We start from the raw sequence: 24,376 nt of genomic DNA on the forward strand, positions 1-24,376 counted from the left end.
GGCTAAATATTCATTCTTCTTCCATCTGTCATTTGGCATGATCTTGACACCCTTGACTATCCTAGTTGCTCCCTTTCAGACACTTTCTAGTTTATCACTATTCTTCCCAAAAAAACAGGCCTGAAAACTGAACACAATATTCCAAATCATAGTATCATAACCTCAGAGGCAGAAGAGACCTAAAAGGACCATTACTCTGTGACATGACATCTTGGTTTCTTTATCTGTAAAATATGAGAGCAAAGTAAAGTGACCTCTAATTTTCTACTTCATTCTATCATTTTCTTTTTCTTTTTATTTATTTAATATTTCCCCCAGTTATATTCAAAACAATTTTTTTGTATTTTTTTTAAGTTTTAAGTTCTCTTCCTTATCCCTACCCACAATTAATAAACCATTTGTAAAGTTATGCAAAACATTTCCATAAAAGTCAAGTTGTGAAAAACTACATCTTCCACTTTAATGAAAATAAATACTACTAAGAAATATTAAGTTTAAAAGAGAGAGAGAAATAGAGACAGAAAGAGAGATTGCTTCATTCTGTATTCAGACACAATCAGTTCCTTCTCTGGGTATTGATAGGATTTTTCATCATAAATTCTTCAGAGTAGTTGTGGATGATCGCAATCCTGAAAACAGCAATCTTTCCCACCTGGTCATCCCAGAACATTGCTATTATTTTGTATATAGTACGTTTCACTTTTCTTGAGTTTATGGAGCACTTTCCAGATTTGTTTTTATTCCTGAGAGCATTCTATGCATCATGTCCTATATAATAATAATAATATTCCATCATAAATACACACTACAGTATTGAGCCCAACTGATGGGCATTACCTCAATTTCCATTTTTTTTTATCTTCAGAAGAGACCTGATGTAGATATTTTTTGTACATATAAATCCATTCTGTAATTTTCTTGAAGTAATTTTCCATGAATTATGTGATGAGTTAAAAAGAATTATAAAGAGATATCTGACATAGAGTAAAATATTTTCAGTTTCTTAGTAAATGAATCTCAATCATGAGATTATATTCTTTTAGCCTTTTAGCTATGGTCATAAAAAGTGATTAAGATCTTGTCAATTGAGTTCTACTTTCCTGAAAATGTTTACTTTTCTATCTGGAGGACATTACTAGAGGTGAATACAGAATTGATGGGATTAGCAAGCAAAAACAACAACAACAACAAAAAAATAAATAAAGAGCAGAGTCAGAGATACTTAATATTTTCTTTGAAAGTAGGGATTTCAATTAGTAACTATATTTTAAGTGGTCTTTTCAATGGAACCCTAGAAATTAAAGGTACTTAATGAGTCCAAATAAGAGAGTGAGATCCTCATTTTTTTTTTAATTGGTTGGATGAACACACAGCTTAGTCATTAACAAAAATCCATTGCCCACATATTTTTAAATCTCTTTCATACATTTCCCTGATGGTGCTTTCATTTACACCATTTTTTTCCTGACAGATTATTTATTGCATTAAACTGTAGACTGTTGAAATCTACTACATAACCTCCCTTTTGCTCCTTTAATGATTTTCAAGTTTAATTATTTGGAGATTGTTGCTTTCTATTATTCACACCTATGAAATATCACCAGAAAAATATTAATGTATAATGTGTGGACTTTTTTATTACAGGGACAACTTAGGTCCATTTATTCCTCTTCCCTCTAGCCAAAATGTAAAAGATGAAACAGCCTACTTTTATATTCCTCATATTATATTCTAAGCTCAATTTTTTGTCCATTCACAGTGTTTATTAGCTATAGGTAGTTAGGTAAGTAGATAACAGATGATAGATAGATAGATAAGTAAATGGATGGATAAATTCATAGGTTGCCCATAAAATTGAACATAATGATCTGCACAGTAGATAAGCTCTGATTCTAAATATATTGCTTTTATAAATAGGTGAAATAACTGTTTTAGAAATTATATGCATGAAATGAATATTTTTGTGGTCCTAAAATGCAAAAATTATGTGAACCATACCTGATAGTGGAGCATCCTCTACTTATATGCATAATACAATCTGTTTAAAATAATTTAATGTATAAACGGGAGAGAATTGTCAATGGCACACAGAAGTAAAGGGACTTACACATCTAAGAAGAGGGATTTGAACTCAGTTTGGCCTGAGTCTAAACCTAGGAGACTATCTACTAGACTACAATGCTTAGTCCACTTTTAAAATTATAGTGATATTATTTCCCACAAGAACAAGTATGAAATGTTATATTTCCATGTAATTTTCTGAGTTAATATAGATTCTGGGGAAAAATTCCAGATTCAAATTCAGCACTCTGTTCAATAGAATCTGACATTTCTTCTTTATTTCCTGAATTAATTTTAAAATAGTTCAAGTGTATCAGTGACCTCAGTGAAAATCTCAGTTAATGGGGAAGAAGTCACATGTCCTGTGAGGGGGAATTTGTAGTGGCTCAAGCATTAACTGTTCCCCAATTCATCCCCCATTATAAAATTTAAAAATTATTTCCACAACTTTCTTTTTTGTTTTCCATTCTCCAACATATCCATCATTCTCAGTCTTACATTTTTATTTTGAGATCATCCCAACAAAATATTCTCAGTCATATATCTTCTGTCTAAGTAAACTTTATCTTATGATGACAAAATTTCTTGAAGTCACATGTGTCATCTTCTGTGATTTTAGGAATCTCCCTTTCCAAATAGTTATCACCTAAGTTTTACAATGGGAACCTGTTTCAGAAATATCTGAGTTCAAATTCTATCTCAGAAACTTATTGGCTGATGGCATTGGACAAACCAAATCACCTTGCTCTGCCAGTTTTCTCTTATTTAAAAATGGGGGTAATAGCATCTACTTCAATAACATTTATAAAGTTTTTAATAAACTTTAAAATACTGTATAAATAATGATGATAGTGATGATGATGGTTATTAGCTAGTGCTCTGCAACATATCTGTCTGAATTACAGAGAAATACTGTAGCTTGTCAAGGGTTACATGGTCAGTATATATCAGAGGGCAGAATTTAAACTCAAGGTTCTTGACTCTGAGGCCAACTTTCCATAGAGAAAAGAATAAGGGAGTAAGGAGAAAGCTAGGCTGAAGTTAAAACAAAAATAAAACAGAAAAATGTTGTTTGTGGCTTGAGTTACCTGAATAATTACATTAATTATAATACATTAATAATACAGAGAATTGTTTTCAAAGCTAATTAGCCAGTTTTATTAGGAACCCTAATTCTATTTAAATCTTGTGAAAACAAATTATTATTCTTTTTTTTAAATTTTTTTGTGTGTAATTTAAAACATTAAGAAGAGGATACTCATAAGTTTACAGCACATTTTCAATGAAATATATTTTTAAAAATAAATTTGTTAATTACAAACTATTTTATTTCCATTTTGCCTTTGTCTCTACAGACGAAAACAGGTATTGCACTATTGTATGATGAAGGGTCAGAAAATGCTTTTGACATCCGATTGAAACTTACAAAAGAGATACTCACAATCCAAAAACAAGATGTCATCTGTGTTAGTGGAAGCAATCATAGTGCAAATGTAAGTGCTTCTCTATTTCTTTGTGTCTAATGATATATTTCAGTATGTGTGAATATTCCAAGAACATAGGGTCATCTTCATATTGTTTAATTGAGGTATGCCAATGAATGTTGAAAGGAATGTAATTTTCACATATATATATATATATATACACACACACACATAGATACATAGAGAGAGAGACAGAGACAGAGACAGAGACAGATAGACAGACAGATGTTTGGGCAATATATTTCCTGTTACTTACAATATCCTAATCATTTGAATTTTTCTTATCATTAAATGATAGTTTGCTATTACTTATGAAAACAACTTTTTAAAAGTTTTGTATTTAAATGTATTTATTGTTTTATGTACTCTAAATATTTTCCTGTTTTTTAAAATTTTTATCTTGAGATTTTATAAGTAAGATATTACTTCAAAATAGAAATAAATAGAAATTTAATATATTTGAGTTTAAATTTATAGAAATTTATTAGTCAATAAATATTTTTAAAGCAACTATTATGTGCTGAACACTATGCTAAGCACTTTGGATACAACAAAGGGCAAAAAATCTTTACTGTTAAGGATATCTCAGTTGACTGAAGCTATCAAAAGGCAAACAAATGTATATGTAAAAACAAACACTATATATTTAATAAGTAAGAAACATGAGTTGTAAAGCACTAGAATCAGGAAAGTTTGAAAAAAGCATCCAATAGAAGATGGAATATTCATTGGGACTTGACGCCAGGGAAGGCTGTAGGCAGAGAAGAGGAGGGAGGATTCTAGGAATGGAAAACTTCCAGACAAAATGCCCAGAGCCAAGACATTGAGAATCTTGTGCATAGAATAGCAAGGAGGCCTGCATTACTGGATCAAAGATTATCTGAAGAATGGAGAATTTAGGGAGAAAGAGAAGTTCTATTTTGAACATGTTTATTTTAAGATGACTATTAGACATATAGTTTGAGATGTCTTGAAGTTGAAGATGTGAGATTAGAAATCAGCAGAAATATTTGGGTAGGATTAGTAGATTTCAGGATCTTCAACATAGAGATGTTAATTCAATCTCTGAGAGGTGATATAATCATCAAGGAGTATAGAGGGAGAAGAGAAGATTACCTAGGACAGAACCTTGGTGGATACCAATTACACTTAAGGGTATGTTTTATATGAGAATCCAAGAAAGGATACTGAGGACTATTTAGATAATTTGAAAGGGCACCAGGAGTGAGTGATGTCCAAAAAACTGAGGGAGAAGAGAATATCTAGTACAGTGTCCTAGATCCATAGTATTGAAGGCTACAGAGATTAAAGAGAATAGTGATCGAGAAAAGACCATTTGATTTCACAACTAATACATCATTAGAAACTTTGGCAAGGAAAATTTTAATGGAATATTGAGGATTTAAGCCAGATTGTAAGGATTTAAGAAGAGAAATTAAGCATCCTATCATAGATAACCTTTTGAAGAGTGTAGCTACAAAAATAAGATATATGTGGTAATAGCAGGGATCGAAAGATCAAATGAGGTGTTTTGAGAATGGCAAGGATATAAGTATGTTTGTAGGAAGCATAGAAGGAGCACATGGATAGGAGAAATAAAAAAGTGATAGTGTGAGGATGATAGCAAGATCACTACATTAGTGGAGAGGAAAAGGAATGGAATCACTTGAATAGGTAAAGAAGTTAGTTTTGGTAGGGAGTAAAACCACTTCATCATGTGACAGTTTTGAAGGAGGAAATAGTGGCAGAAGGCATATAAGTGATATATGAGGAAGGGAAGAGAAGAAAGAATTCATGGTGAATGGCCTCTGTGAAGACCGAGTTAACACTCTGGATACTTTAGAATCAGCTGGAGTCAGAATAAGCAAAAATCCTTGATCTTTATTCTTGGTCGAAAATAAGACAAATGGCCCAGGAATCTTCACCTCTCTCCTCTCACAGGAGTCACCCTGGCTTGTTTTACTCCACCCTCTAACCTCTCCTCCCACTCTCTCTATGTAACAACAGATCTAGCCAGCACAGAATATTCTGATCTGTTGGTATGCTCAACAACTGAGTTCAGCAAGCTCATCCCCTGCACCAGCATTTCTCAGAGATTAAATTAAAATAATTATTAGCTTACTTGTTTTTAGCAAATATTTCCAACCTTGCAGATTTTTCATATATTTACATGTTGGGTCCCAATAAGTGATATTAATCCTGGTAGGTAGTCTCATCATTCTAATTCACACTCCATACTTCCTTTGGGTTATAAACAATTACTAAAATTTAGATAATTTTAACTTCAAATACTATGAGTTTTGCTGCATGTGAACCTGTATTGAATTCTTTGTTCAGGCTATTTGAGTATTAAACCTGTTTTCTTTTTTTGTTGTTTTTGTTATTTTATTTTAAATCAGGATTCCAAAACATGGGAAATAATTGTTTTTATTTAACTAAAAAAACATAAAAAGCAATGTCAATGATGCATCAACCTTGTTAATTAGTTTTTTTATTATCATTTTTGTCAGAAAGCTAATCTTTATTACTAGGTAGTTAGAAGTTTTCGTATAAGCAGATTAAATATTCCTGGTAGTATTCTAAAATGACTATTTTGTGGTTTTTATTTTGTTTTGTTTTTCTTAATAAGTCGATATAGTTCAGTGGAGATAGTAGATTTTGTAATCAGATTATTTCAATTCAAATATCAGTTCTAGAATCTACTTTTTTTAAAACTTTTTATTCAATCACTGGATTTCATTTTCATCATATGTAATCTGAAGGTTCTTGAACTATCTGCCTTGGTCTCTGTTTTGTTTTCTTAGAAAAATGGAAAGAGAAAGAAAAAAGGGAGACAGACAAAGACAGACTGAGACAGAGAGAGGTAGAAAGAGACAGAGAGAGGCAGACAGAAAGAGAAAGAGAGAAGGAGAGAGAAGAGAGAGAGAAAAACAGAGACAGACAAAGTCAGAGAGAATGAGAAGATAAAGAGACAGAAACAGGACAGAAAAAGGAATAGAGACAGAGACAGACAGAGAAACACAGAAAAACACACACACACACACACACACACACACACAGAGAGAGAGAGAGAGAGAGAGAGAGAGAGAGAGAGAAGACATAGAAAGAATGTGATGTATTTTCACAGTAGCAGAGAGTCCCTGCAACAGCAGTGACTAACAACCACATCAGCATTAGGTTCTAAAAGATACACCAAAAAAAAAAAAAAAAAAATTATGTACACTGAAAAAAGATAATATTAGGAATTGTTATCTTGAGGAGCCATGAGAAATGTCATTCCTGAAATCTAGAAAGATATTGATACTGGAAATCCACAGAAAGCTGCATCTAAGGGCAACTTTTTACTCCACAAAGGGAGAAGATAACTCCTAGTAACCAGGAATATGAAGTATCCTTCTGATACATATGATCTCCACAGTGTATCTCACTATCCTTTCTACTTTAAGATTATGGTCCAAAAGATACATAAGTTATATGAGCAAGGAGAAAGCATTATCCCAGGTTTGTGGAAAACAAAGTGTTTTGCTTTGTCTTTTTTCCTCTAACAACTATCCTTTCTATACATGCTTGCTAAATAGTTTCTGCAAAAGCTAATTAAATCTGGCTAATTCTTATTAGGATTCTTTTTATGTTTTTTGGAGGGCATCCTACTCATCAATTCCCATAGAACAATAATATGTCATTATAAGCACATATCACAATTCATTCAACTGTTCCCCAATTAAAAGGCATTCCCTCAATTTCCAGACCCTTCTAAAATCAGCTTGTTCATAATTTTTTTATAGAACAATAATATTCCAATACCTTCATATGCCACAACTTATTCAGCTGTTCCCTAGTTGATGAGCATCTACTCATTTTCCAATTCTTTCCTACCACAAAAAAAAGTTGCTACAAACATTTGTAGTGCTCCATTAATATAGTTTTGCTATCTGTTTTTTTTTGTTTGTTTGTTTGTTTGTTTGATGGGCTTCATATATTTTCTAAGAATTTGGATGCTCTACCATTTGGCAAATATACATTTAGTATCATTAATGTTTCATTGTATATATAACATATATATCTCTATATATCAAGATATAGTTTCCTTCTTTATCTTTTTTAATTAGATCAATTTTAATTTTATAGTATCTGAGATCAGAATTGTTACTCCTGCTTTTTTTGCTTCAGCTGAAGCATAATAAGTTCTGCCCCAGCCTTTTATTTTTTACTCTGTATGTGTTCTTTCTACATCAAATGTGTTTGTTATAAATGCATATTGTAGGATTCTGTTTTTTTAATCCACTCTGCTATTTACTTCTGCTTTAGGGGAGAATTCACCCCATTCACATTCAAGTTCTGATTATTAGTTCTAGGGCAGTTCAAATATGAATTCAGATACTTAACACTCCCCAGTTGTGTGACCCTGGGCAAGTTACTTAATCCCAATTGCCTTAGGGAAAAAAAAAAAAAGATTTCCAGCTCTGTATTTCCTTCCCTCCCATTTTCTCCCTTATTTGTACTTTTGTTCTTTCTTTTCACCTACTTAGTAGTATTTTGTTTTGTTTTTGACCTCCTCACCCACTACATTATCTTCTATCAGCCCTTGCAGCTTCTCTTATCTTTTTTCTAAGTGTTTCTGCCCTTCTTTCTATCTACCCCCTCCTTTTTCTTTCCTCTTTCTGTCCTTATTCTTTATAGGGTTAGATAAATTTCTATATCCAACTGAGTTATTGTTATCTCCTCTTATGAGGAAAAATTCCTTTTAACAGAGCCAAAACTGATGAGTTCTAGCTTCAGACAATATCATTCCCTTTTTCTTTCCCAGGATGTAATAGGTCTTTTATGCCTCTTCTTGTGATGTAATTTGTCCCATTATTTCCCCCCTTTCCTGTTCTCCCAGTACAGTCATTTTTTTCATCCCTTAATGTATTTTTCTTTGATATCATCACATCAGAGTCCATTCACAACCACATCCTCTGCTCATATGATGTACCCCTCTGTCTGTGCCAATAACTAATATGTTCTCAAGAGTAAGAGATATAGTTTTCTATCTAAGGATGTAAACAGTTTAACCTTTAAATAATATACATTCCCCCCTGTTTACCTTTATAAGCTTTTCTTGAATCCTGTTTGAAGATTAAATTATCTGTTTAGTTCTGGTTTGTTCAATAGGAATGATTGAAAGTCTTTAGCTTCATTAAAGATCCATCACCTTCCCTAAAAGGTGATGTTCATTCTTGCTGGGTAGTTAACTCTTGGTTGTAACCCCAGGTCCTTTGCTTTCTGGAATATGATATTCTAGGCCCTCTGATCCTTTATTGTAGAAGTTGCCAAGGGCCTTCCCCAAAGCCCCCTCACCCTCCTGACAAATCTTTTCTGCCAGCCTTGCAAGTAGACTTATATATCTCTGAGCTGAGAGGTCTAGAAACCTCTAGTGCTGTTGCTGATTCAGAGGTGCATACCCCAATTCCTATTTTGCTGGCTCATGACCAGGATTTGGGCTGGGGCTGTGCTAGGACTGCCTGCTCCAGAACTGCATGCTAGCCTCTCACTTTGACCTTTTCTGTTTACCTTCTTTGGTGTCTCTGAGCTGAGAGATTAGGAAGCCACCAGTACTGTTACTGAATCAGAGGTCCTTGGATCCATTCTTACTTTGCTGGTTCAGGGCCAGAGCTGGGCTGGAACCAGGAATGGGAATGCACTTGCATGGCCTGCATTGTACCTTTTAGACTCCCCATCCTGTTGTCATAGAACCTTCCTGCTGACCTTCTAAGTTGTCTTTGGATGGAAAATGTTCTACTCTATCTTTTTGGAAATTTGGAGCAGTTTGAGGGAAAGGTTGGTGAGTTCCTATGCTTACTTTGCCATCTTGGTCCCACCCATCAATTCTTTCTCTATGTATGGATAGCATTTTTTCATCATAAGTTCTTCAGAGTTGTCTTGGATTATTTTATTTCTGAAAATAGTTAAGTCCTTCAAAGCTGAAAATCTTACAATATTGCTATTAGTTTGTACATCGTACATTTTCACTTTTGTACATAGAAGTCTTTCCAGATTTTTCTGAGAATCCTGCTCATTATTTCTTATAGCATAATAGTATTCATTCTTTTGGGATACAGACCTAATAGTGATATTGCTAGATCAAAAGGTATGCAATGTTTTATAGCTCTCTAGACTTAGTTCCAAATTGCTTTACAGAACTGTTGAAACAGTTCATAACTTTGGCAACATTTTTGTCTCATTTTTCCCTACATCCCTTCCAACATTTATCATTTTCCTTTTCTGTCCTATTCTATTAGCAATTATAATAGGTATGAGGTATTACCTCAGAACTCTTCCAATTTGAATTTCTCCAATAGTAATATAAAGCTATAGATAGCTTTGATTACTTCATCTGAAAATTGTTCATGTCTTTTGATCATTTATCAATTGGGGAATGACTATTTTAATACATTTGACTTAGTTTGAGAAATGAAGCCTACATCAGAGAAACTTGCCTCATTTTTTTTTAGTTACTTTTGATATAGTTCCCTCCATCTTATTACTCTCCTGTCCCATTTATTCTATTCTGTGCTTCCTTTCACAGCCCTTCATCAAAATGTTTTACTTCTGACTATTGTGTCCCTCAATTTGTCCTCCCTTCTATCACTCCACTTCTCTTATCCCCTTTATCACCTAACTCTTTATAGGATAAGATAGATTTCCATAACCAATTCAGTGTGTGTGTTATTTCCACTTTGAGCCAGTTCTGATGAGAGTAAAATTCATTCATTTCTCCTTACTTGTCCCCTATTCCCCTCCACTGTAAATGTTTTTCTTGCCCCTTTTATGTGAAATAATTCATTTCATTCTTCCTATCCCTATTTCTTTCTCATGATACATTCTTCTCCTTCTTCCCTTAATTGTATTTTTTGGATATTAATCTCTTCATATTCAACTCATACCTGTTCACTCTGTGTATGTATAACTCCTTTTAACTGTCCTAATAATGAGAAAGTTCTTATGAGTTATAAGTATCATTTTCTCATGTAGGAATGTGAACAGATCAAACTTATTCAATCTTTTATAAATTTCCTTTCCTGTTTATCTTTTTCTGTTTCTCTTGAGTGTTGTATTTGAAAGTCAAATTTTCTATTCAACTATGTTTTTTTTTCATCTAGAATGCTTGAAAATACTGTATTTCACTGAATATCCATTTTCCCTAAGAAGGATTATTCTCAGTTTTGGGGGTAGGTGATTCTTGGTTGTAATCTTAGCTCTTTTGCTCTCCAAAATATCATATTGCAGATTCTCTGATTTTTTAATATGAAAACTGCCAAATTTTATGTTATCCTGACTGTAACCTCATGATAATTGTTTCTTTCTGACTGCTTGTAATATTTTCTCCTTGGTTTTAAAGTTCTGTAATTTGATTAAAATATTCCTGGAAAATTTCATTTTGATATATCTTGCAAGAGGTGATTGGTGAATTCTCTCAATTTCTATTTTACCTTGTTCTTCAAGATTATCAGGGTAGTTTTCTTTGACAATTTCTTGAAAGATGATCTGCACACTCTCTTTTTGATCACAACTTGCAGGTAGTTTAGTAATTTAAAAATTATCTTTTCTAGATCAATTTTCCAGGAGAGTTATTTTTCCAGTATGATATTTCAAATTGTCCTCTTGTTCATAATCTGGTTATGAAAATAAGTAGATCAGATATTAGGTCAGGGGAACAGAAGAAAATTCAAGATCATAGAAATAAACATTAATTTAACCTAAATTCTCATGTAGTCTAAATCTTTTATTTCATATATATATATATTAGAAAATTTTGATCCAGTTTAGTAAACTTATTCATGGTTATGGTTATACAATTAATATGTTTTACAGCTGTTTTCTAATTACATATCTAATTATGTTAATGTTTACTCTCCTTTTTTATTATATTTTCATCTAACTAATATTTGAGTTCTTGTATATGATGTGTCCTATTATTAGGCTATTAGGATATGATGTTCCTTGGAGAACTGCTTTTCTTTTCTTTTTTTTTTTTATCTGAAGCATTTATCACAATACTTTTCATAGAGACAGTATTTGATAAATGCTTTTTCATTCATTCATTTGTGTGTGATGTTAGGCTTCTATATAAATATGGCTGGTTTATGGATTTAATATATTTTTAACCTTAGATCAAATAGATGTAGTCTTATTGGCATAATTTTTAGTATTTGAGAACTTACTGGAAAAAATGTGACCATAAGGGGTTTGTTTTCATGGCTATGATAATGTATTTTAAGTGTTTTGGAGATAAAATGATTGACCTGACTCCACATTCATTTTTAAATAAATACCAGCCAGAAGTATCTCTATTAAAAATAGTGCATTATAAATTGCTAAGAATAAAAGGGGCATCAATAGTAAGCTTCTCCAACATTCTCATTATACAGATGATAATATTAGTTCAGAGATGTAGAGGTATGAAAGTGTATTGACCCACCTAAATTTCATTATATATATGATTATTATTATTATTAGTGACAGATATGTAACTCAAAAAAAGCTTTTTATTGCCATAGTGGTTCATATAGCCAGTAATTTTTAAATGCTTATTGATTGATTATTCAGAAGTCATTTGATTCTAACTCCAGAGCTTGTTTTACTAACTCACAAACAATTCAAAGATGCTAATTAGTTAGCTAATTGAGGTTTGAGGCAATATGATTGACACAGATAAAATGATGACCATTATCCGTCACTAGTCTTTGGATAAGAACCTATCCAGAATCCCCATTCAAAAATCCTATTAAGAAGTATTTCCTTCATATCACTGGCTATAACTCTTACCTTTTGACCCACTATCATTAACCAAAGAAGCCAGTATAGATATGGCTCCAGTAGAAATGTCTTAGTTATAACTAACTGCCACAAAACGTTGCCCCTTATGCATTAAGCATTAAGATACCTTGAAGGACAAAGAAAAAAAAAATTAGAATGAATGAGGCAATTGGCCTCTGTTCGGATAGTTACTCAAACCCTAAAATTCTGTGAACAGCAGCACTCCTCCTAAGTAGTCATCCTTAATGCTAGCCATATTCTCTCCCCTGTCCTTCAGTGAAACAAGCTTAACAAATGCAAGACCCAAGCAGTTATCTTTAAAACTATTGAAGTTCCCTGCCTCTTCAGCATTCATAGTCTCTAAAACACTGAAAAGCAAAGTTCTTGCCATCAAAGACCTTGACACTATCAGATAGTCAAACATTAGAAACAGATAAGACTTTATAAATCATAACAACAGTAAATAATATATATCTGTATGTCAACCATTATCTCCCCTCTATATTTTAACGAATGTTAAACTTTATTCAGATCTCAGCCCCTGAATTCTACTATAGATACCATCTGACCCATTAGAATAAGAGATTCATGTGAGCAGGAGATAGTCTGTTTGTCTAAATATTTATCTATTTATTTTGTATTTCCGGTGCTTTGTACTTGGCAACATATATATATATATATATATATATATATATAAATTTTTGAATTAGCTTATCCATTTATTCATGAATCTCAGGCATCATTCCAGATGTATTTCCATTAATAAGTTTCTTAGGGGTCAGAATTCATTCCAGTCATGTTGCTTTTTAAATCCCTGGTTAGTCTACACCAATTCTTACTTTGGGTTCAGTTTGCTAAGCACTGGTAGCATTGAGATGGTTAGTTCAGTCCAAAAGACAGTCACTATACCATCCTAAAAATGACCCAGCATTCAAGAGGTTCAGCTAAATCAATTCATCCTGTGATATATAGGGACTGAATTAACAATCTAACATCATTCTAATTATCTCTATGTCCAAAACCACCAGATTTACAATTTAAGATGCCATTCCTAATGTCCTATTTTTCTTCTTCTCTCTCATATTTTAGAAGTTCTTATTGAGATTGGAAAATTAACTCATAGTGGTATCTAGTCATTTCCTTAATGAAGGTGAGAAGGTTTATGAATAATTTAATGTTCATTAACAGCCAGTGCACAGGAAGATAACAAAAGATAACTCAAGTAAAATGTTCAAATCTATTTCCATGTCTATGCTACATAGACACTGCAGGATCATTTCAAAAAGTAGTTTATTTTGAATATAGGACTGGCCCTGAAGTCAGGAGAACTTGAATTAAAATCTGGCCTCAATCACTTCATATTCCCTTTGTGAATCCCTGGGCAAATCACTAAATCCAATTCACACACACACACACACACACACACACACACACACACACACACCTTTATTTTATGACTCTTTTGTTATTCCTCTCATATTATGTAATCAAACTTTGTAATAACCTGGATAGATGGATGGATGGCTAGATAGATAGATAGATAGATAGGATAAGTAGATAAATGGAGGGAGATAAGTAGATAAATATCCATTTGATATGCAGAAGTATCACCAAATAATTAAATCCTTTGTACATTTGCATTTCAATCTTCTCAAAGAGCAGATTTTCTTTGTCACTTTTTTTAGTAATATAGAGCAAAAGAGCTTTTCTTTTTTTTTTCTTTAGTTTTCCTTAAATATTTCTTCTCCCCTCTATCTATTGTCCCCATTGAAAAATGAGAAATGATTTAATAAGAAAAACACAAACCTTAAAACAAATATGCATTGTTAAATCAAATTCCTCATATACCTGTATATATGTATTTGTGAGTTGTGTATAGGTTAACTGTATACATGCACATGTTATATATGCATATATGTATACCTACATTGTGCCTTGTATAAAGACATAAATATGCGTATGTATGTGTATATATATGTATGTATACACATCTACATAAGTATGCCCAATGACCAATCACAGTCCAGAGGGAAGATGATAAAAAATTCTTCCCTCTGGGCTGAAAAGCAAAGTCCTTTATACTATCAAGACTTGTCCTCTCCCCATTCTTAAGATTTCAACTATGTTCACTGTTGTGAGATTTGCTTCACTTTGGAATAGGGAATTTAGGCTTTCCAGTGTTTCTTTTTATCATCAATTTCTAGCCAAATTCCCTTTAGATTTATTCTAGGGTCTCTTCCTCTTCGAACCGGGAAGTGAAGAAAGTTCCTAGTACAAAAAATAAATCAAACCTGGTTTGTGTGTTCCCATAAAGGAAAAAGGAACATCAAGCAGTAAATGTTCACAGAATATTTAGAATCAAATTCACTAACTTCTCACCTGAAATGCAATTCAGAAACATCTTTGAGAAAAAATTTCTTTACAAGACTTCTAATTAGCCATTTTGCACTTTATTTCTTTTAAGTATGTTGAAATAAAATACCTAGTGGTATCTTCTTTTCAAAAGCCTTGCTTTCCCTTGGATGGTAACTCTGTACTTCTAATCCATTTTTACTGCTGCAATGATGCTGTCTCCTAGATTTGTTTTTGTTGTTGTTTTGCAAATATAGGTATTCCAAGACATTTTGATGTTTCCCACTTTGATGCCAAAGAAAGGAAAACTCAAAAAGAAAAGCAAAGAATTTGAGAGCTTTTGGTTATATATATGCAAAAGATGGGAATTTTGACTGGAACTTATATGAGCTTGATTGGAATCACTCTATGGATATTTCATATATATATATCAGAACTTTATGAATCTGTAGGAAATTTAGTTTTCATTTCATGAGTTTCTATGATAGTTAATTATTTAGTGATTGAGTTACTTGTCTAGACTGATCCTCAGAGAATAATAATCAGAACCAGTTTTTAAGTCTTTCTATATTGGTAGGAACTACCAGGTCTTGTGTTTTATTATTATGACTTTCAGCATCTTATGGCCATCACTACCCCATAATGACTATAGAATATTTTAATTAAAGAATCTGAACATAATGCTACATATCATTTTTTGTGGAATGCTGAAGAATTATAATATCCCATTATTTAGTTAAAATCTTACAAAGTATTATAATACTTCATATGTACAGTTTTCCCAAGAAATGAATTAAATCCATCATGTAATCTTCTCTTCACACATCTAGCAAATTTGCAATTATAAAATTGCTATATAATATTAAAATTATTAGTTATCATTGTTATTTTTAACTAGGAATATATTTTTCTAAGAATTACTCATGGTGCAATGGATAAAGTACTGACCTTGGAGTCAGGGAAATCTGGGTTCAATCCAGCCTGAGACACTTAACACTTATTAGCTGTGTGACCCTGGATAAATCATTTAAGCTCAGTTGCCTCTCAGAAAAATTAAAAAATAAAATAAAATAAAATAAAATAAACGACTACTCTGTGACCTTATTAGTGAAGAATAGCAAATTTGATTTTTATGGGACTTTTTGGGGTGATATGGGAGAATAATCTAAAAAATAAAGGTAGTTCTTCTTTTCAAGAATAATGAAATAGTTATGTAAAGCCTTTATTTAAGCACTTATCATCTGTCAGGCCTAGTGATGTGTTAGGGACAAAATATATGTCAAACTCCCTCATTATGCACATGAGAAACTTCCTCTCAGAGATTGACTTTGCAAGAATCACAGAGGTTGCTTAATAAGTATCAGAGTCATACCAGAATCATGGATTGTGGCTAAGTCTTTTCACTCTAACTCTGGTGTACTCTTTTAAATATATATATATATATATATATAATATATATATATATAATATATATATATATCTTTTTACTATGTTTATATTGCCCAGATTCCCCTGTAAAAACTCCAACACTCCATCTTTTCATAGAACTACCATTATCACAAATTTTTTTTTTTAGAAAGAAAAAATGAGAGAAAAAAATTGCAAAGTTGAATAATGCAAAAAAAAAAACTGACAATATAGCCATTGTTTTTACATGTTCAATCTCTTTAAAGTAGTAGAAAGAATTTTCTTATACTTCTTTGGGGCTAAACTCGTTCTTCATAATTTTAACATTATTTTTTAAAATACTGATTAAGAGAAGAAGGGGAGTTTAATTTAATTAATTGAGGGGGGAAGAAGAAAATACAATAAGGGAAAATAAGATAATTCTATAAAAAGAAGAGAAAGGAATTAATAAGTTAAAAAACATCAAAAACTTGGAAGGAGGATAGAAAAATTGTAAGGGAACATGGTTGAGATTGAGGATAAAATTAAGCTTATGGAAATATCCTTAATGTTGGTAAAGCAAAAATAATTATAGGAAGAAAATACTGTGTGGTAAGACATCTCAAAAAATAAACACCCTACAATAATTCAGAAAAAAGCATTAAAGAGAAAAATATGAATATGTTCCTCTATTTTAAAAAGGATCTATTAAACATCTTATTAATACAAAGGCATATTGGTTAATAAAATAAAACCTTCAATATGTTGCTTTCAAAAAAACACATCTAAAATTTAAACACATACACATATGCATACACAGAATAAAAATCAGAAATTTCAACATAATTACAAATCAGTAGTTTTGATCATGCTATCATAAAGCAAAACAAAAATTCACAATATAGAGCTAAAAATGATAAACTATATTATCTTGAAAGGAAGAATAACCAACAAAGCAAAACCAGTACTCAACATATGTTTTTCACATACCATAGTATAGTATCTAAATTCATAAAGGAAAATTTTACTGTATAACAAAAATATCTGGATAATACCAAAATAAGAATGGAAAACCTGCAAATTTTAGTCCTCATTCTTTATATCTCATTATTTCTTGGAACTCCTCATTGGATATTTTTATTTTCAGTATTTCAAAATATTTGCCCTTTCAAAATCCTTTGGGGAAATCAAATAATCCATAAAGTATCCATACTTTACATACTTTGCTTTTCTGTATGTAAGGATGACTTTGGTAAAAGTATATTTTTTTCTTCCTTCATAACTATTCCAAGTTTTCTCATCATATAAGATTTAATAACATCCTACATTAAAAAGCAAAAGTTTGACTTTCAAAAAGAGCCAAGTTAAAGACTGATATTCTTGATATTTAATTTGCTTTAATTGTGTAAAAGTTCAAACTCAAAGTTGGTTTCAAATCTTTTCTTTTGGGAAGGGAGACAATATAAAATGTTCAAAATGTTTAATTGGCAAAAATGCCATAATTACTGTTATTTAGGTTTAAATAGTTAAAAATCATATTAGCAATTGTTTTTGATATTATGTAATATGTGTAACATTTTCCACAAAATGAGCAATAAATATTTTATAGCTTACCTATCTGTGTTCTACAAATGTAAAGGTATAATACATGCATTATTAAAAATGAAAGAAAATGGAGAATATATTTTGGGTGGAAACCTTTGGGGAGTTGTGGTTAAGTGTCATGTAGAAGTTAGAAAATAAATTGATTTGCCCATAGGCTACATTAATAGAAAACAGTAGCATCATATAAAATAAAATAATAGAATCAAGTTCCCTGATGAGCCATATAATGTATATGGCTCTGTAGTGTTCTAACTGCATCATTTCCATGCACATGTTTTGTTTTGTTTTGTTTCAAATGGATGCCAAATAAATATTACCAAGACAAAGATTTTTCCATGTCACTCACCTGCTCAAGGAATTTCATTGAATATATGTTGTTTAGGGAAATGTATATTATTCTGTAATATGTAAACTTTTTTTGTTTGTGATATTTAGAAGTTTGTTGTTGTTGTTGCTATGTTTTTACAATATCTCCATCTGTCTCTATCAAATGCAAATTGGTATAATTGCTATTTCCCATAGACAGTGTTCATCTTATATGTCTATGCTTTTGCAAAGGCTTTATCTACTTTTCAGGACCACTAGCTTCATTCAAGGGTCAGCACAAACTCCTCTTCCTATAAGAGGTTTTCCTGAGTATCTTAATCTATTCATGGAACACTTTTGTATATGTTTTATGCTTATTAAAATTCTGGCTTCCAACAGAATGTGGTGATCAAAACTTTCCGTATTTGCCTTTGTATCTATGGTACTTAATATAGTAGCTAATATTTATTAATATTTCCCTTATTTGTCTGGCTGTAGCTCTGATTTTGTTAATATGATACTTTTTCCTGTAAGGAAACATATTTTACCAATTCAAATGGATAGCAAGTCTGTTATTTAGTCTAAGAAATTTGTTGTTGTCTACCTGCCATCTGGCAGAGAGGGTGGGGAAAAGGAGAGGAAAAGTTGGAACATAAGGTTTTGCAAGGGTCAATGCCCAAAAATTACCATGCATATATATTGTAAATAAAAAGATAATAAAAAATAATATATATATATATACACATATATATATATAATGTATGTATTCTTTTATATTTCTATTGAGTTCTCTGTAGATTTCTATGATATCTAGTTTATCTAAGATTCTGTTAATTTCCGTATTTATTTTTATTAGATTTATCTAGTTCTGAGGAAGGAAGGTTGAAATCCCCCACTATAGTTTTGCTATCAATTTACACCTGTAATTAATTATCTCTTTAAAAAAAAATTAATACTATAACATTTGGTGCATATAGGTTTAATATAAGTTTATTTCATTACCTATGATTTCTTTTAGCACAATATAATTTTTTTCTCATATCTTAATCAAAATTATTTTAATTTTAATCTTGAGATCAGTATTGCTATTCTTGCATTTTTCTCACCTGAAACGTTATAAATTCTGCTCCAAGCCTTTATTTTTACTCTATTTGTATCTGTCTTAAAATATATTTCTTGTAAACAACATATTGTCGGGTTCTAGTTTTTGATTCATTCTGCTATCCATTTCATTTTAAAAGTGATTTTATCCCAACTAATTGTATATTATCTTTCATTCAATTTTCTTCACTATTTAAGTTCCTCTTTCTCCTTTTAACTTATTCTTCCTCAGAAATCTAATTTACTTCTGACCACTGCCACCTTAATACTCACACAATTCTAAAAGTCCCTCCGATAAACCATCTACTTGCCTTTCTATTTCTTAATAAACACAATAGGGAAAGATTTCTTTCTCTATTGGACCTGCTCACACTCCTATTTCTTTATAAATTAAGAAAATGTTTATAAATTCAGGTGACCTCAGGTGGTCCTCTTCACCAGTGAGGAGTAGCCTTAGTACTATTTCTACTTCAAACATTCTTGTTCCCTGTGGTCTCTCTGATGGCTACACATTTCAACTTACTTCTCTCCCTAGGAATTTAAACAAAAAAAAAAAAAAAAAAAAAAACAAAAAAAAAAAAAAAAAAAAAAAAAACAAAGAACAAAAAACAAAAACAAAAAACAAACAAACAAACAAAAAAAAAAAACCTACTACTATTGTGCCAATAATCACCATCAACAAGTTCCCCTCTGATATGTATGCTCACTTTTTCTTGCTTATCCATGACTTGGAACATCCTATAATCATCATAGGTTGGCTCTAGAGCCAACACCAGGGGATATCTTCCATAACCTCCCTTGATCAACAGTCTGATCCCCATACCATCTATGGAGTAAAAACTCCCAAAACTAATACTATTGACTATGCAGCTGCCTTTGGACTTATTGTCTGTTTTCTCAGCAGAATTCCTGTGTGGTATCTACATAGTCAATATTACCCCAGGAGGGAAGATTTTTTTTCATTGTCTTCTTAAGTTGTCTTCAACTGAACCACTGCTTTTCATGAACTTTAAATTATTTCTGACTCACTAAAATTTACTTTTAGACATTATTTTAAATTGCTTGGGGAATTTGGGAAAGCCTAATAGTGTCCTACTTTATTTCACCATTTTCCCACAATTCCCTCCAGCATTGTATATTCAGAAAATAAATTTGACTGGAATGTATATTGTAGTGAGGAGAGGCAATGCAAGGAGGCTATTGAAATAGCCAAGGAAAGAAAGGATCGCAGACTCAATGAAGGCAATTGATGTGTGAATTTAGAAAAGTAACATTTTCAGGAAATGTTGTGAAGGTAGATATAATATTTGACAATATTATAAGTATTGAGTGAGAGTAAAGTATCAAGAATGATTGCTAAATTATATGACTGGGAGGAGGATAATTCCATTGAATGTAATGGTGAAGATGAGCAGAGAAAAAGATTGAGGGTAGAGGGAAGAAAACAGATTTCTTTTTTTAGATATGTTGAGTTTGAGATACTTATGAGATGTACAATTTAAAGGAATTGATGATGCATGCTTGATCTAAGAAGAGATCCAAGGATCAATTGCATAATGATTTTAATTAAATCCATGGTAGTTGATGAGATAACCAAGTGAGATAATATAGTATAAAAATGAGGGACAGTTTGGGAAACAGTCTTGGGGAAAATCAACATTGTACATGATATACATTGAAAGGAAACTGGTAATGAGGAAGCTGATAGGTAAATAGGAGAAGAATAAAAGAAAAAGTCAGTGGTACAAAAACAAAAACATAGAAAGACTATCTAGTTAGAGGTAGTAAATACTATCAGTTTCTGCAGAGAGCTCAACAATGAGGATTTGTAAAAGACCATGGGGCTTAGCAACTAATGGATCATTTAAACTTTATGAGAAGGTGATTTTAGTTGAAGGATGAGGAATAAAGTCAGATTGCAAAATATTTAGAAAAAATCAAAAATAGAAGAATTGGAAATATTCAGTGTAATCAGAAAAGAGATAACATAAATGACATGACAGACATGGTAGAATTTTGAGGTTTGTTTATTTTTTAAAGTAAGAGAGACATGGACACATTTTAGATAGGGTAAAATAAATATTAAAGAAGTAAAATGATAGTGTGTTATAAAACAAAAGAAAGGATTGGAGTAAGGTCACCTTTTCTTTCAAGAACAGAGTAAAAGAGGAGATAGTGATAGAACACATTTGATCAGCTTAAGAGGAAGAGGGAGAAGAGAGAAAAATGGTTTTTGGTTTTGGTTTTGGTTTTGGTTATTGCTTGTTTTTAACCAGAGAATAACTATATATTTAGAAGGAAGAAAAAGGTATTCAACTGGTCACTGTGGAGGGTGGTATAATGAATGAGTTAAAAAGGAGAATTCTATTTACTGCAGCCTATACTTAGTTGACTTAAGATACATACATTTGTGGTGGACCCAATCCGAATAATTTCCTGATTTCCTCAAATTCTGTTCTACAATAGGAGTGAATATGAGTGAAGGAAATTAGATGAAAAGAATAATTGGGATTTTGTGTATTATGACTGGCATTGCAACAAGGGGACAAGAGATTAGCATGTGGAATTGAATTGGTTTACCAAGGAGTCAAGATAGCAAAGAAACGAGATTTTAGGTAATGCAGGACTTATGGCTTGAGAGAACAAAAAAATATAGAAAATGGAATCCACACTGAATGAGGATGTAGGACAGTTTTGAAGGTCATTCATAACCATAGAGAAAAAAAAAACAGATTAATTAACGATTTAATTAGATCATTGTGTTTCAGAAAACATAAATATTAGAGTGGAATAGTTATAGTTCAAGATCAAAATGACTATCTCTGGTTAGCTTAGGTTTGCTTGAAGATATTCCTCTGGTTATAGGTTTTGAGTAGACTGAGAACCTGAGAGGTTGGGGAATTTGAGAGACTGTCAAGATGTATGTTGAAGTCACCTTGTTTGAGTGTAGATTATGGGAAAGAAAAAACATTGAGCCAAACACTGTACTCATTGAAAGTGGAAAGGTTGGGGTAACTAGATGGTAGATAAGATCACTGGCCCTGAAGTCAGGAGGATCTGAATTCAAATACAGCCTCACATATTTTGCACTTCCTAGCTGACTCTAGACAAGTCACTGAACTCCAATTGCCTTATCAAAAAAAAAAAAAAAAAAAAAAAAAAATCAGAGAGCAGAAAGAGAATGACCAGAAGTGTTATAGGTAATAGCCATTGGGAGAGTGATTAGCCTTGACAACAAGAAAACCCATTTCTTTTTAAGAACTTAAAAAAAAATATGAGGAGATATTGGGGACTGACAACAAGGGGCCCATAAATGAGAAGAGATGGTAGGTTTCTAAGCAAATAGCTTCATTTTTTTCAGTGAAGCCTGATATATAATCCTGAACTGAAAAAGGAGGGGCTGCTGTTGAAAGATTTAAGAAGGAAGAAAATTCTTGAAACCTGTGCTGTGGTGAGTGGGAATAGAGAATCAATAAAGGGGGAATTAAAAAAAAAATAACCTTCCTCAGTGAGGAGTTTTCTCTACTAACTCAGTAAAGCTATTCCTTCTTTGAGATCTGATTACATTAGAGAGAAAGCTTTAATTAGGTAATCAGATAGGAATACTCTTTACCACTTGTATATGCAAATTTAACTTAGTCTTTAACAGTCATTAAATGGGAGTGGGAAAGTATACAGTGCTTTAGAAGGCACCAGATATTCAAACTCTCAATCTGAAATCCATGAAACAGTAGGGTTCCTTATACTTCAGATAATACTGAAAAATGATAGTCTGCCTAATAACACAAAATTAATCACTTTTATTTGTATACTTAAATTTTTTTCAGCAATGCATTCTGCCAATAGTCAATTTGAAATAACATTGGTTTTTATTTTTCTTGTGTGAGAGATTTTGACTACATTGTTATGGCCAAGTTTTTTATATGTGGAGATAAGATATATAACAGAATAAGATATGATAAGTAAGGAGTCAATTCAAAGATTGAGAACTAATACACTGAGTTGAAAAATAAGAAATCTCACAAGTGTCCCTAAGACACTTTTTTTTGTCAGATAAAAGATATTTTGAGTATAAGGATGTGATCAGCTATTTGAAAACCAACTCTACAATATTTATAATCCACAGATAAACGAATGATATGATACCTATTTATAATATGCACACAAAATGTAGTTTTTAACTGAATGATGGCTAGCAAAAAAACTGGATTCTGTTCCAGTGGAATTATTGGATAATTTGTATCCAAATCTGGATCTGGAGTTAATTCCCTAAAAACTCTTTTTCTCTGCATTTTATATTTTCAAATCTTAATTATGTTCATATTCATTTAAGTTCAGATGAGGCCTGTGAATAAAGGAAAGAAAAAAATAACTAGTTTCAGTAATTGATAATAAAGCAAAACCAGACACAACAAAGACCAAGGAAGTGAACATGCTTTCCCCCTTCTTCCTAAAATTGTCTAGTTTATAGAGGAAGCCCTGCCTGAATCTTCTAGGGAGCTCTGTTTTCATATTATTAATTTTAACAGCCAAGCATGTTTACCAGTATTTTGTATCTCATTCAATATTTCTCAGAGTATATTTAATATAGAATATTTATTGATTGAATTTACTTAGAGAACACTTGGTGAATTAATAGTTTCCATCTTGGATTACATTTGGAAAATTGTTCAGTATTTTCAATGAGAGGTTTATATCCTACTGCCTACACAGACCATTGCTGTGATATTATTTAACTGCAAATCATAAAGCACTGTAATCTTCATAAAACTAAAATTTACAAAGAATAAAAAAATACATGCATTATAAATATAAGTACACTCTTGCTTATTATCAATAATTCAATGATTAGAATTTTTAAAAATCATCAAATAACTGTAGTGGGCTGCCCCTGCTATGAGAAAGAAGGATAACAAATGGATAAGCACAAAAGTTACACTTATTCTCAAAAAAATGTTGAAAGACCCAGAAAAAAAGGTCCATAGGACATTGGGAAGATTCTCTATGCTTAATAAATATTTCCTTGAACTGAAATGAACTGATTCTAAATTCTCAAACATACAAATCACAGAGGCTAAAAGTTGGAAGGAAGTTGAGAAGCCAAACATAAGCAGGAATCCTGTGTCTAATTCTTTTAACAAATGGCCTTCTGGGCTCCCTAGCTGGAGAAACCCACTACCTGCAGAAAAAAATTATTCCACTATGTATCAACACTTACTAGCTTGCAGAAGAGCAGACTTAGAGAGAAACTTCGATGAAACATCATAGTTTTTGAAGGAATA

At 31.8% G+C, this 24,376-nt stretch overlaps 1 protein-coding gene across 2 annotated transcripts in view; it reads left to right on the forward strand.

Annotated features, from left to right (window-relative positions):
• Positions 1-24,376, forward strand: part of SNTG2 (syntrophin gamma 2) — a 640,226-nt gene that overhangs the window by 198,168 nt on the left and 417,682 nt on the right. Inside the window, exon 2 of one of the 2 annotated variants that reach the window (XM_051976027.1) lies at positions 3,417-3,554. In XM_051976027.1, the coding sequence (XP_051831987.1) occupies positions 3,417-3,554 (138 nt within the window). Of the gene's footprint in view, positions 1-3,416; positions 3,555-24,376 lie in introns of those variants that run through there. The other variant, XM_051976028.1, reaches the window with a different exon arrangement.

The sequence above is a fragment of the Antechinus flavipes genome, chromosome 2 (genome assembly GCF_016432865.1).
Source record: "Antechinus flavipes isolate AdamAnt ecotype Samford, QLD, Australia chromosome 2, AdamAnt_v2, whole genome shotgun sequence".
Taxonomy (NCBI): domain Eukaryota; kingdom Metazoa; phylum Chordata; class Mammalia; order Dasyuromorphia; family Dasyuridae; genus Antechinus; species Antechinus flavipes.